Raw genomic sequence first — 15,170 nt, 5'->3', positions numbered from 1 at the left:
TGACAAATTCATGGCAGAAAGTCGCTGTTCGTATGAGGGTCGCATTGGACCATAATGAGCGCGAGTGGCCCATCGCTGTGTGGACTCAAGAATATCGCTGGCGGCCTTCGTGGAGCACCACCAAACTGGACCAGCGTACTCAAGTGTTGGTCGGACGTGTGTCTTGAAAATAATCCCGAAAGTTCGGTCATCACAGCCCCTGAAGGATTTATTGAACATGTAGGTAAGCTGTTTTGTTTTGGCCGAGATACGTTCTATATGGGCTAACCAACTGAGATCTTCCGAAATGGTAACGCCAAGGTCTTCAATCTGGGATACGGGAGTCAGATATTCAGCATTGATTGTATAACCCAAACGAGGGTTGTTTTTGCCTATGTGAAGTACAAAGCATTTACTAGTGTTAAGGGGAAGCAACCATTCTTCGCACCATTTATTCAAGATGTTCAAGTCGGTCTGAAGATCAGCGTGATTTACTATGGGGTTATTGTAAAGTTTGATGTCGTCGGCAAACTGTGACAGGGTGGATTTGAACCGGAATGGAAGATCGGAGGCGCAAAGAAGAAAGAGCAGAGGCCCCAAAACGGAGCCTTGAGGGACGCCAGATAGTACCGGCCAAGCGGATGAGGAGAATGAACTGCCAACACGAACGCGGTACGAACGGCCAGTCAGGAAAGCTTTAATCCAAACGAGTAGCTCTCCCCGAACACCAATGTGCTCCAAATTTGCAAGTAAACGGTTGTGCGGGACCCTGTCAAAAGCTTTGGAGAAATCAAGATATATGACGTCCGTTGGCTGACCGGAGTCCATTGCTTTTGTCCAGTCGGATATGCATGATAGGAGATTTGTTGTTGTGGAGCGTCCAGGAACAAAACCGTGCTGCTCGTCAGAAATCAAACCATTGGAAAGAGAAAATTCAAGAAGCTTTTCACTAATTATCCTCTCCATTACCTTTGCAACGGCTGACAGCAGGCTTATAGGGCGATAGTTATCGGGGGAAAGCTTGTCTCCTTTCTTGTAGATGGGGGTCACAGTTGCAAAAAGCCAATCCGAGGGAAGTGAACCTGTAATCATGGACTTGCGAAACATGATGGTGAGGGGGATAGATAGGGCACTGGCTCAACGCTTAAGAAGGAAAGGTGTAATTCCATCGCTGCCTGGAGCAGAAGAAATATTGAGCTTAGATAGGTGATGCTCCACCATTGCTTCATTGATTTCAACATTCAGTATTTCGGAGAAGCATCGGGGAAACTGTGGGGTTGGACTCGGACCGGGCGGCTCAGGGGAAAAGGATTGAAAAAAAGATTTAGCCAGAATGTCCGCCGTCTCTTCAAAGCCGCAACTTAGATTGCCACTGTCATCCTTGACGATCGGAACACTCACATTGGTGCTTAAAGATGATCTTACATATTTGAAAAAATTTTTCTTGTTCTTGGATGAGGCCAGTCCATTCTCAAAGTTCTTCTTCGAATTTCGCAAGGAGGTAGAGACATAATTGGAGTAGTTACGATGCGTAGTGAAGTCAGCTGTGGATCGAGTACGCAAGTATCTTTGCCATAGAGATTTTTTCTTTCTTATCAACTGAAATGAGTGATCGTTAATCCAAGGCTTCAGAGGATTCCGTTTCTTCACCATAACCCGGGTGTTCGAGGAGACGATCTTATCCATTAGACTCGTAAAGGTCGTCCATTGCTTGTCAATGCTATCGTGAGATGGAAGCAAGGAGTTCCAATCCAATCTCGACAATTCAGCGGAGATGTTTTCATAATCGACCTTATTTATAGTCTTCATATCGCGATGGTTGGCATTTGATGAACGAAACTGCAATGCAGTGGAGAGCGTGACATGATCAGATTTACCAAAGGGATGCAGATAGCTGAGGTCTGAGGTGAGCAGAGGGTCAGAGACGAACACCAAGTCAATCAATGAACAAAAAAAACCTATAACTTAAATGCGATCACCCAAAATTTCTTGTAGCAGTTCATTTGTTGAACGCAAGACAGTTATTTGCTCTGCAATTAATTCGTTTCTTTTTTCATGCAGATCATTATTTCTTTTTCGCTCCTCTGCTTTTTTCGTCTCCAACTCTAGTAATTTAGTGAATTTCTCTCTTTCAAAAGCCATTTTCTCCTTGTGTCGTTCCTCCTTACCCAATAACATTTTTTCGATTGCTCCTATTCTCTCCTTTTTTTTTTCTCCTACAATCTGACCTGTTTGGAGTATCTCGTGCTGGAATTATATTTCCACTATTAAAAACTTCGTTTCCAGTGGCTTCCACCTGCTCCTCATCTGGCACCCCGATGCATGCAGTCGAAACGAGAACTTCTGGTACCACGCATTTTTTGGTACCTAAAATTTCGCCCATTTCATCTGCGTATTCGAATTCACGCCGTCCACTACCTGTTTGTTTAATATTATCTATATATTTTTTATAGTTTCTTTCCAAAACCCTCCAACGATTTTGGCAATTTTCTGCTGTACAGTTTAAGCTATACAGCGTTTTCATTTCATTTGAAATGGCTTGTCACATTTTTTTCAAGCTCCTCATTTTCATTGTGCCCACCTCTCCTCTAAATTTCTTATAAACCTCCAATAGAAATAAGGTGGACTGCCTCGTCCATGAGAAATTCTCATGTGCTTCTACATCAACTGGATTTATACTTATTATTTCAGTTACATCTGAAAATTGATCGAATAGTTAAACCTAAGTACATTTCAATTTTCCACCAACGAATGTTTCGCGATGAAATTCAATACTTACACGCCATATTTCCAAACAAAATTCACACAACAAATATTTAAACCTTCTTCTCGACAATTCTAGGCGAAACAACTGAGAGCAACTACCAATATGCAAACAAACTAGGAATAATTTCCGTTTTGGAATAATCCGAAACGACCAAAATGAAAGGATCATACTCATAAAACACCTTTTTTTTATTGCCCTCCAGCCCCTAAATCAAATTCAAAATTTGGCGGCAAAACGCGTTGAATTGCCGTTCGTAGAGCGCCCGAATCCAGGACCGATCTCGGATTCTCAGTGGTGGGGGAACGCCAGTTGTGGATTAGTTGGGAATTGCCACTACGAACAAACCTAATTATACACAGCGTCCTTGCTTTCAATCGATTATGGTCGTAAATTTTTTAGCTAGAAGTTCGATTTTTTCGATCATTTATTTTTATTTATTTTTTTATTTATTGCATATAGGAATACAAACGGGCATTGAAACCCAAAAATAGTACTCACAAATTATTAACAAAAAATAATCATACAATTTTAAGTATAAATTCTTATATATAATTCTAATATAACCAAAGTGCAAATTAACAGTTTTTTTCTATGTAATCAATATTACAATCTATGTTATAACACCGGATGATAACTTTCGCCTGAGAACTCCCTTGAACTGGGAGAGAGACGTACAAAACGGATCAGTGTCTCCAAACTCATTGTTAAATGTGGTCAAAAATCTACATACTGGTGAATTCTGCGTAACATTCAAGCGACGAAAAGAAATAGCAAACGTCTCCCTTGATCTTAATCTTCTCTCGGGTACTTTGATGGATATCAACTGTAGTATTGAGGGGGCCAAAAAGATGCCGTTCAGAACCTTGTATAGAAAACTCATGTCATTCATTTTTCTGCGGTTTTCCAAACTTAGAATATTGAACCTTGATTGAGCTTGAGTGTAATCATGATCTGTTATAACCAAATTATTCCTGTATGACAAGTGTTTGAGAAATTTGTGTTGTATGCTTTCTAATCGTTTTATGTGACACTGATAGTGAGGATTCCAGGTCGGAGAGGCAAAATTCAATTTACTCAAAACAAAGGAGTTGTATAAAATGAGTAAGCTCTTGTTAGTCCTGAACAATTTACCATGTCGAAGGGTGAATCCAAGCAGTTTGTTCGAAGATGATATAACATTATTGATATGATGGATAAAGTTCAACTTGGTATCCAAAATTACTCCTAAATCCCTAATACTGTCGACCCTTGGCAAATTGATTTGATTCATTGAATATGTATTTAACAGGACATTTGTATTCCTCGTGAACGAAATTACCTGACATTTATTCAGGCTGAGGAAGAGAAAGTTATCTCTACAGTATTGGCAGAACCTATCCAAGTCCTTCTGAAGCAAAGCAGCATCCTCAATAGATCTTATCCTCAGGAATATTTTGAGGTCGTCTGCATAAATCAGAAATCCTGCAGAACGAAAACAGGAAGATATATTATTGATATAAATTATAAAAAGTAGGGGCCCCAAGTGCGAACCCTGAGGTACGCCTGATGTACTGGTGTAGTTTCCTGATTTCTGTCCCCCGACACACACATACTGTGATCTCCGCAACACATACGACCTCACCCACCTCAAGAGGCTACCACATATTCCCACTTCCGCAAGTCGTCGAAAAAGTACAGTGTGATTAACTTTATCGAAAGCTTTTTTGAAGTCCGTATATATTACATCTGTTTGATTATGTGCTTCGATACCATCATGTAGAATTTCGAGGAAATGGACTAAATTGGTTTCGAGATTTCTACCCTTCACGAACCCATGCTGATTTTCAATAATCAAGTGTTTTACGTGATGCATTATTGTCTTGTAAACTAAGGACTCAAATAACTTCGGTATAGCCGAGAGAATACTGATAGGTCTATAGTCCTGAACGAGATCTCTTCGACCGTCCTTATGAATCGGAACGACTCTCGACAGCTTCCAGTGCTGTGGAAAATCTCCACTCCGAAGCGATCGGTTAAAAATAATAATAATAATAATAATAATCATTTTTGAAGAACTTGATATTTCAAAAGCGTTTGAGTGAATTGAAAAGAAGTGCGTTGAAATAGCATTCAATACATACCATATGTCCCATTTCTGAAAACCTCCATTTTATGAGAAGGCCAATGTGAGCTTGGACACTCGGAGTTCTTTATGGCTGCCAAAAACTTGTCCCTGGGGTATGGGGGCCAACAGCAAGTATTTCCTTTCAGCCATGTTGTTGGTACAGCCTCTACTGTGTCCTCCCCAATAAATTTCACCACTGTCCATGTTTTATTCCCATCCATATTTTCTATTTTGTAAAAATTGTCAGTAAATGTAGGTATCTACAGCTATTGAATGAATTATTTGGTGCGGCATAAACTCGATTCGAATTCTAGAAACTTAGTTGAAGAAATATCCAATATAATCATTAATCAGTTCGATGAAATGTCATAATTTTCACTTAGTTGTAAGTGTTAATCGAGGTTGTAATTTTGTAGTATGCAAAATATTTTTATTTTTATCCTACATAAACATAATATGATAAATAAAGTATAATTACTAATTTTCCGAAGTTTGCTAATAAAGACTCAAACTTTGAATTATATAAGTATAAGAAAATAATCAGTTCAGAATGCAGTAACCATGATAATAAATCAAACTTGAAATGGCAGGAAAAATTTCATGCAGGTAGAGTAGGTATTTAATAGTTATTTTCATAATAGACAAGTTGAAATCGAGAGAGATTTCAATTTCATCTATAGGTATTTCAGAAAAAATGTGTTCCATAGTTAACAACAATTTGTAAAATGTAATATTGAAAGGGTTACATATTTTTCTTCCAAATCTAATTTCATGCATTTATGAGAAATATCCCGGGAATCAATTAATTCACCTAAACCACAGCCTTCTTAAACTCAAGCCGTGCACAGAGAAAGGCAACGTCGCATTTGCTGCATCTGGGGGTCCTATAGTAGTACGATACGGACTCCCTACGCTAGCCGAGCTAGCGTTCCTAGAGCGATTGTTTCAGAATCGAAATTCATACGTATGTACATATTTAAAAAAATACAATTCTTGTAGTGGATATAACGGAATTATACCTATATGTTTTTTGAACATGCTCATTTATTGTAACAGTTATTATTTCCCAAAGAATTATTGTATAGATATAGACGATAATTCATGTTATTATTTCAGCCAAGAAAAGAATTTATATTTTGTTTTGGATTGATGAGGTAGTTTCCACAACACCCAGGAGGTACTACCGTGAAGCGTTACTTTTTGATGGGTAGTTCGCCAGTAGCCATATTTTCCCAAAACAAGTGGTTTTCAACCATAAATTAAAAAATATCAATAACAAAATATAAACTCTGTAGGTTATCAATATAAAAATAAAATAAAATAAATATTCTTCTTCAAATAAATACGATAACAAATAGATAAATAAAGTTAAGTTAAAGATAAAGTTTGCAATTTCCGTTTCTTTTGGGGAGTGTTTGAATGAGTCTTTTTGGCTTCAAGATTCAAGTTGGATTTCTCTTTCCTATAATTATTCAAAAGGATATTGGCAAAAACTGACAGCAAATGAAATAAGATTTTTTTATATTCCTTTCCACATACACAAGTTTGTTGAAATTCTTCAAATGCGTATTCTGACTGAATACTCAAAAAAGTTAATTTTCCAAGAATGTACTTTTGATCAACTGTACGTAAAAAATTTGACTCTAAGGTACTATTATTCAAAATTACTTCGAATATAGCACACATATGGTGAAAAATGATCCTAACATGAAAAGTTGGAACGGACAGACCCCCCCTCTGCAAATGATCGAAATATTCATTTTCTACAAAACTACCTTTCTCTTCGACAATCAAGGATAAACAAATGGAACAATTTAATTTTTTGAAAGCACTGTGTGATCCGTATCCTGCAATGTAAATTTTGGCAGATTCATCAACGGCGCAATCGATTAAATAATCTGAATTCAATACATCCGTGAATTCATCAATATTAGAAGTGTCCTCGTCAAAAGTAAAAGTGGATGAATCGTTATTTTCAAAAAAAAATTTTTTCTTTATATCGTCAAGAGAAAAAGTTGATCCAGTTGATTTAAATATACGCTTCACACGAATTTTCTTTTCGGCATTCAAAACTTCATCTAAAGATACATTATAATTACAACCACTCAGAAGTCTATAATTGCCAAAACGCTTCTCAAGTTTTTCAGTGGTGAATTTACCCGGCAAAAAATATTCAATATTGTAAACAGCAAAACTATACTTAACTATGTCCAAAAGTGTAGACGTACACTGAAAGAAAGCTTTATGAGTGTCGTTTGTGAGATGGCCATTTGAATCTAGATCATGCCATTTATTTATCCATGAAACAAATTTTTCTAAATATTGGACTCTATAATCATCAATACCTGAAATAGGTTTTGAAAATTCATTCCTTCTAATAACGCCTTTAATGACGCTAGTGTTGTTTACCACGTCCCACCAATTTCTTATCAACTGCAGAAAATCTGCAGTATCATTGAAACCAAAATCTTTAAGAGCAGCTATGGTTGAATCATGAAATAAATTATCTACTAATGAAACCTTTTGCCTTTCAAAGTTATTTGGAAATAAAGTTTTAAAGTTCAATTTATAGGCTTTCTTTATAAATGAATGTTTCTCAGCTTCATAAACTTTTTTCAAATCACTAAATTTTGCGTACTTAATGAGCCCTGTTTCAAAATCAGGATAAACAAATGTTTTGTCTAAGTTTTTCAAATTGAACCAGTTGTTGCGAATGTTCTTCATTACATGAACAAAATCGTAGGACAGAAATATAGTTTTGCCATTTCCTAAAGGATTTGGAATACAATTTGTATTGGACAATTTTTTAAACATAGTTTGATTTATTCTACAATTATCAGTGACTATACAAATAATTTCGAACCCACATTTTTGAACTAATTCGATGACACTAGTTGCGAAAGGAATAATTTCAACTCCGCTTATGCTATTGACAGGTACTAATTTTACAATTTCATGAAAATTGCCAAAAGCTGAAGAAATCATAAATGCTAAAATAGTTTTAGCCAAACTGTCTTTGTTGGCAGCGTATCCGATCAGATTTTTGGAACGGTATTCCAATCTTGGTGCTATATAAATTTCATCTATCAAAAGAACAACAACTTTTTCTCTAGGCGTTAAGGTTGATGACATATTTGATATGTAATTATTATTATTTATATCGTTACTCGGAGAAACATTAAGTTCGGAGGAAATTCTCTGTAAATATCTTCTATGGGGTAAAATGAAGAAACCCCTGAGAAGTTCATACGTAGAATGGGAAGTTGTGTGAATCATAAAGGACATAATAATCGTTGAAGACGAATATCTGTTTTTTTTTGAATTGATTTGTCTCAACTGGTCAATTAAAATTTCGATATTTTTGGAATAAGGGAAATTGTTCTCGCAGGATACAGTCAACGCTTGGTCTAAATGTTTTAAGATAATTTCTAAAAGATTATTGAAGGATTCAACAGAATTTTCAGCAGCCTTGCCTTCTAAGTTTTCTTTGTACCTAGACAAAATATTCTCGAGTTGGGACCATCTATTCAATTTCATATCGAAAGGGAGAATCCATCTTAAATCATTGAAACACAACTTGTTTCTACCCAGAAAAACTTGGACCACCATCTTTTCATCAATTAAAATTTGAGATTTAAATACCAGTGACTCTTGATTTTCCTGAACTGTCAACTGATAAAAATAAAGTTTATTCTCTGTTTTATAAACTATCCAATTTGCTATGTCTAATTTATTGGAATAATCATTCAACAATTGATTGAAATTTTGAATAATGTCTTGAGCTTCAAACTCTGCAATAATTTGATTTTGGTGGTTAATATGATTTTGACGCCTTTCCTCGGGATTTTTCCTTGGAGGAACAGAGGGTTTCGAGAGGTATGTAGGCAAATTTGGAAAAATTGATGGAACTGAATTTTCTTTCAATTTTGGAAATTTCAAAAGGTTCTTTCCAATCGTTCCATCCTTACGTGTGAATTCATCGTATCTAATGACTTCACATTCTTGGAAATGAAGGGAACACACTACTGAATTTTGAGATGGAGTCCAATTTTTTCGAGGTATAGAAGCCACCCATTTTATTTTCAAATTGGGGTCTTTTGGAAATTTGAATACTGACACATACCTGTTTTGTGAGTCGTAATTCGACTTACAACCTGTAACACAACACCGACGAGGCATTTCAAAGATTCCTCTGGAAATATGCACTTATCACACAGTAATCCACCGAATTTGCACTGAAAAACACTTAAAAACTAGGCACTTTAGGACTTATGACACCACTGCACTATTTTAAACACTAAACAAGAAACGGTAAACACGTGAATTCTGCGATACCGGGAGGAAATATTTAACCTATAACTTCTTGCTCTCCTTAACCCTTTAGGACGTGAAGTTCATATCGCGAATATCGGACTCCCTGACAGTGTTGCCATTTTTCTGGCCACGGCTCGGGAGATAAAGACGGCTGTGCCTAAACCAAAGTCGCTAGCAAGAAATATGCCCAATTCAGAAGACTTACAGGGAGATTCATAAAAGTTTTCTAGCTCCAGTAGATAATTTCTGAACTAATAATTTTTTGAATTGTTTAGAATATGTGACATCAACTGAAATGGGACCATTAGAATGTGCAGTAGATGGTTCAGGATAATTTTTATGCGGTGGAGTGTTAGACGCTTTTTTTTTATTTCTCTTCTTCGGCAATTCGATGTATAATCTGTAGTAAAGGTTTATCAGTTTTCTGGATGTGCCTTTTCAAATTTTTCATCTGATTATCAAACGGAAACAACATCACATAGATGTAATGAGATGCATGTTGAACACCATACAAAACAACGAAAGTTTCGACGAAATACTTCAGTAATGATTGACACTACACTATATTAGATTTCCACCGCGGACTTGAGAAAAATGATAATGAAACATGGAGACTCAGGAAGTTTGAGTATTTCTCACAATCCACAACCTTTTCTTATTTTACAGGACCAAAATAAAATATGAATAAACGAAATTCTGTTGCCTTCCACCTTCTAGCTTCATCTAGAGATCACGACTTACGATTAAATTCATTAGGAATATTGGAGGCCTGGCTCTGCAGCAATGACAGTTTGTTGGAAATTTTTTCGTTGATCCACAAACTCACTATATGCATATAATCCAAAGGAAAATCATTGATCATATCAATTCCAGGAATCATTTCCAAAACTGACGTTCCCGTATGATGGTTTTCATCAACTTTGGCTCTGACATCCGCATCATTTCTTAAAGTGAAATTTTCTAGGTCTGGAAAACAGAATATTCTCTCAACGTGAAAACCTTTTATTTTACATTTTGAATATGAGTCATACCCACTGTGTTCCATAACTTATTTAATGTAAGATTTGGCTGATACGTCACAAATGAATGCTTTTACTCTTACCTGATATAAGCGGTCATTGAAAGGAACACCATGGTGTAAAACATCAATTGATTCGTTCACAAAAAATTTCAGGAAGTTATTGGCATCTTTTGGTTTTTCATTTCCATTATATATACCACAATCAATATTCGAAATGGAATTTCTGGTTGTTTTCTTCCCCTTCTTTTCCCCTTACAAAAAATAATAATAATAGTTGTGAGAAGACAACAGTATATTTTTTTTTACGATTTCGTAGTATGAATAATTATAACTAATTATCGAAAAAATCAAAAATTCAGCATGAAACATGGAGGAACATTCGTTGTTCGTATAGGCATTCAATTCTTTCAAAATTTCTACCCCAGAGAGTACATTATTCATACTACATGTAAATTTGCCACTTCCCTCAAGCATAAAAACTTGCACTTACCTGGTTACTACCAAATATGCACACTGGAACTAGACACTATTGGCCAATCCAAAAATCTAGACGCCCTCTGCGGACTGAATTAAGAAACTACTTTGTCAGTACTGCAAAGTCAAAACAAATTTAGTTCCTTATGTTTTTTCTTATCTCACGTTGTCTAACAAAGTATTATAATTATTATTTGGAGAAGTTATAATGGGATTATTGTCTGGGTTTCTGAAAAGAAATATTGATTCCGAAAAAATATTGGGACAGGTATTTATACCAGTGCTTTCAACTGGCAGGATTTTGTGTCTAGGTACAGTGGATCACCAATATCATCACTCGATTTTATTCCACAATTTATCCTTTTCAAATGTAATATTTCCAAAGAATGTTGATCTTTCTTTACGAAACTAAATCAATCAATTCACTTCCGATGAATATCTCGATTTTCTAGAAAAACTCTGTTAGGCCGTAGAAATCTCGAAAAGAGTACTGACAAACGTCAATGTTGGTTATCATTTCGCAGCGCTCTCAACGGTAATTGGATTCACGAATAGTTGTTCAACAAGCAAAAGCCAAAAATCACAAATCACAAAATATTACAGAAATGAGTTTCTCTTAAATATTCCCTTCATAACCTCACTATATTAATTTATTTTTTCGGCGCGTGAATTGGTATCGGTGGATTTTCTTGTGATCCTTTTCCTTGCTTCTGTGTTACGTTTTGAACCTTTTAAGTCTCTTAGATAAATCTAGGCTGAATATAGTATTTTTCTTTTATTTAGATAACCTTTATCAGAAACCTAGCTTATCTTGATACATTATGCCTACTGAGAGCCCCGGGGGCCGCCCCCGGGTCTTATCACTTCTTTCTCCCAGGGCCTCTAGTACCCTGGAACATCTAGATTCACCCAACAGAATTGATTATAATCTTTTACGAGAGGAAATTTCAGTGTTTGGTGTATGGAATGTGCAAGGTATAAGAAACAAACAAAGATAGATTATTTTGGAATTTATTCAACGAAAAATTGACCTGGCTAACATTTCTGAAACAAAGAAAAAGGGTAACGGAATAGAGAACATCAACGATTTTTTACACCTTTATACAGGAGTAGACAAACATGAAAGGGCCCGAGCTGGAGTATCCATAATAATCCACAAAAAAATGAAAAGACATATTAAGTCTTGGGAAGCAATAAACGAACGCCTAATTAAGATGACGATTTAGATAAGGAGAAGAACTATAACGATTCCCGGTGTGTATGCGTCAAATGACGATACTACAGTTCAAGTAAAGGATAATTTCGAAGATACTCTCAGAAATATAATCGACCAAGTCCCACATAGTCACGAAATTATTATTGGACCTCAATGGTAGAGTCGGGCAACAGATGAACAGTAACGTGGTGGGTAAATACGGAGAAGAAACGGTTAACGATAACGGTGTGAGACTGATCAACCTTCGCGAACAATTCGATTTAAAAATAACAAATACTTTTTTCCCACACAAAGATATACACAAGTACACCTGGTACCAACATACGAGAGGGCTTAAGTCAATTATAGATTATTTTATTATTCGAGAACGTTCCGGTATTAGGATTCAAGACGTCAGAGTCAAAAGAGGCGCAGAGTGTGGACCCGACTATCAGCTACTGGAAGCAAAAATGTATATTCCCTTTGCTACGACTTGTTCCTCGACCAACACAAATAACATCACGGAAACTAGACTAGACATGAAGAAATATAATATGAAGGGCTTTTTAGATGAAAACACTAAATGTTCATTTGCAAGAAGATTATAACAAAAATTAATTGAATCCGAGAGAACAACACAAGATGAATATGTACACATTTAACATGTATCCTCGAAACTGCTGTAGAAATACTCGGAATAGAACAGATCAGTAATAAGCAGGATTTCGTGCAGGGAGATCCACAATAGATAATTTATTCACCTTAAAAATAGCCTGGGAAAAGACAACTCAGCGAAACAAAGAAACACATATTGCCTTTATAGATCTAAAGAAAGCTTATGATAGCGTTACGGTATCCCAACTATGGAAAGATATGAAAAAAGTCGATATAAGACCAACATTAATTCGAGCAGTTCAGCTTTATTACAAACAAAACTATGCTTCTGTCAAAATCGGCATGAAACTAACAGAATCATTCAACACTACAAAGGGACTTAGACAAGGGTGCTGTTTATCCCCTACGTTATTCAAAATGTATTTATACGAATCGCTGAAAGGCTGGACACGTAAGTGCAAGAATATGGGACTAAGAGTAGGAGACGATATGCTGTATACTCTGTACTTTGCAGATGACCAGATCGTAATTGCAGAAGATCAACAAGATTTGAGTTATATGGTCAGAAAACTGAATGGGGAGTATACTGCTGCGGGTCTCACGATGAACCTTAATAAGTGTGAATATTTAACCGTGGCTAGCGATGACAACAACAGCTTACCTCTGGAAAACGGATCAATAAAAAACGTCAACAAAGCTAAATACCTGGGAGTTATCTTCAATAAAGATGGAAGTAGTAAAAATGAAATTCTGGACAGAATCACAAAGGGTCGCAAAACCATAGGAGCACTCAATTCCATACTTTGGGAAAAAATATCAGAAAGAAAACAAATATGCGTGATATGAAATCGAAACACTATTCAGATGTAAGTACTTTTGCGATTTTAATTTGTAACTCTACATGTTTCGAGCTAATTCAGCCCATCTTCAGGAGTATAAAAATCACATAAGTGAAGCTGAAAAACAACAAAAACTCATGGAGAAAACGCAAAAATTCTCTACAGTAAAATACAAGGACAAAGTAAAGAAAATTCGAGTAAAAAACATCCAAAAACGATAAAAGCAACAAGCTAAAGCAAACTAATGAAAGCTTACAAAAGTCAAAAAACAGCAGTCAAATTATTAAGGTCAATTATATAAAATAAAACAAAGTCAACGGTATAAAAAGTTTGAAAAAAAAAAGGTCGTTTATTTATGACATTCTATCTTTTTAGTTCAGCTTTATTCATGGCGTTTTTTTACACCCGCTATTTTTAGTTAGGACCTTTTTTAAAATTTTATATTTCCTTTTTTCAAACTTTTTTATACTGTTAACTTTGTTTTTATTTTATTTAATTGACCTTCATAATTTGACTGCTGTTTTTTGACTTTTGTAAGCTTTCATTAGTTTGCTTTAGCTTGTTGCTTTTATCGTTTTTGGATGTTTTTTACTTGAATTTTCTTTACTTTGTCCTTGTATTTTACTGTAGAGAATTTTTGCGTTTTCTCCATGAGTTTTTGTTGTTTTTCAGCTTCACTTATGTGATTTTTATACTTCTGAAGATGAGCTGAATTAGCTCGAAATATGTAGAGTTACAAATTAAAATCGCAAAAGTACTTACATCTGAATGGTGTTTCGATTTCATATCATGGATCTCCCAGATGTTAGGACATTCAATTCTAAACAAATATGCGTATCTACAAATTAATAGTTCAGAGCATTATGTTGTATGGCGCGGAAATATGGGATTCAAGTAAGACCAACAAAAAGAAGCTACTGGCCACAGATATGGACTTTCTAAGAAGGAGTTGTGGAAGATCGAGACTGGAGAGAGTAAGTTGACGACGTAGATAGAAAACAGCCGACGTGGTTCGGATGTACAAAGAGAATGGGAGATATCAGATGGCCGAGGAAAATATTGGAGTGAATACCTCCAGAAAGACGAAAGAGAGGAAGACCAAGACGAAGCTGGAGAGATGACGTCGTTCTTCGCCATGGAAGCAAGAAACTTGGAGGGATATATATGTTTAGACAGAAGGAATTGAAAACTGGGAACGGAGAGGCGGCGAGAGCCGTAGATAATCCGATATATATATATATAATTTCAGTGTTACAACAGACTACTAGTGATTCACAAAATGAGGAATTAAAACAGCAATTTGATAACCTTTCACAGGTTATTTCCCAACATAAGAACCCAGTTACTCCCAGAAAAACGTTAAGATACAGAACCTCAGATAGAGGTCCATTTTGTACCATCATAGAATCCATCTCTGCAAATATTAGTAACCTTAATCCAATGAATGTTGGTGAAATGCTGTACATTTTACATTTCCTAATGAACTTTTTAGGATTTTCACTCCCAATCTCTGAAACAAAATCATATTCAAGCCCAATGCAGGGGCACCTCCAGATGTGTTTCCTACGGTGGTTCCAATGATTCCCAAAACGATTGCAGCGCCCCCATTACGTGCATTTTCTGTAGGGGCCCTCACCCTGCTAATGATAAACAGTGTCCGGAATATTTTAGACAAACAAAAATAAGAAAATTGATGGCATATCATAATCTTTCGTTATATGAAGCCAATCAAGCCACCAGAAAACAAACGGCCCTATTACCCTCGGAAATTCCGTAACCTCAACAACGCACTACTCATAGTCCGCCTTCCTCTTTCTCTGCTCAAACGCGTAAAAACCTTCCATTACGAACTTCCACTAAGA

General features: G+C 36.0%; 1 protein-coding gene across 1 annotated transcript; it reads right to left on the bottom strand.

Annotated features, from left to right (window-relative positions):
• Positions 1-8: 8 nt before the first annotated feature.
• On the bottom strand, positions 9-9,314 carry LOC123322410. The gene is made up of 5 exons (XM_044910357.1): positions 6,626-9,314; positions 4,065-4,207; positions 2,148-2,226; positions 273-1,061; positions 9-199 (listed from the first exon to the last, which is right to left on the bottom strand). Exons 1-5 carry the CDS (start codon positions 9,027-9,029, stop codon positions 9-11), a joined length of 3,606 nt encoding a protein of 1,201 aa, XP_044766292.1. The 5' UTR covers positions 9,030-9,314.
• Between the last annotated feature and the right edge of the window lie 5,856 nt (positions 9,315-15,170).

This window comes from Coccinella septempunctata, chromosome X (assembly GCF_907165205.1).
Source record: "Coccinella septempunctata chromosome X, icCocSept1.1, whole genome shotgun sequence".
In the NCBI taxonomy this organism is placed as follows: domain Eukaryota; kingdom Metazoa; phylum Arthropoda; class Insecta; order Coleoptera; family Coccinellidae; genus Coccinella; species Coccinella septempunctata.
This window is presented reverse-complemented; position numbering and strand designations above follow the sequence as displayed.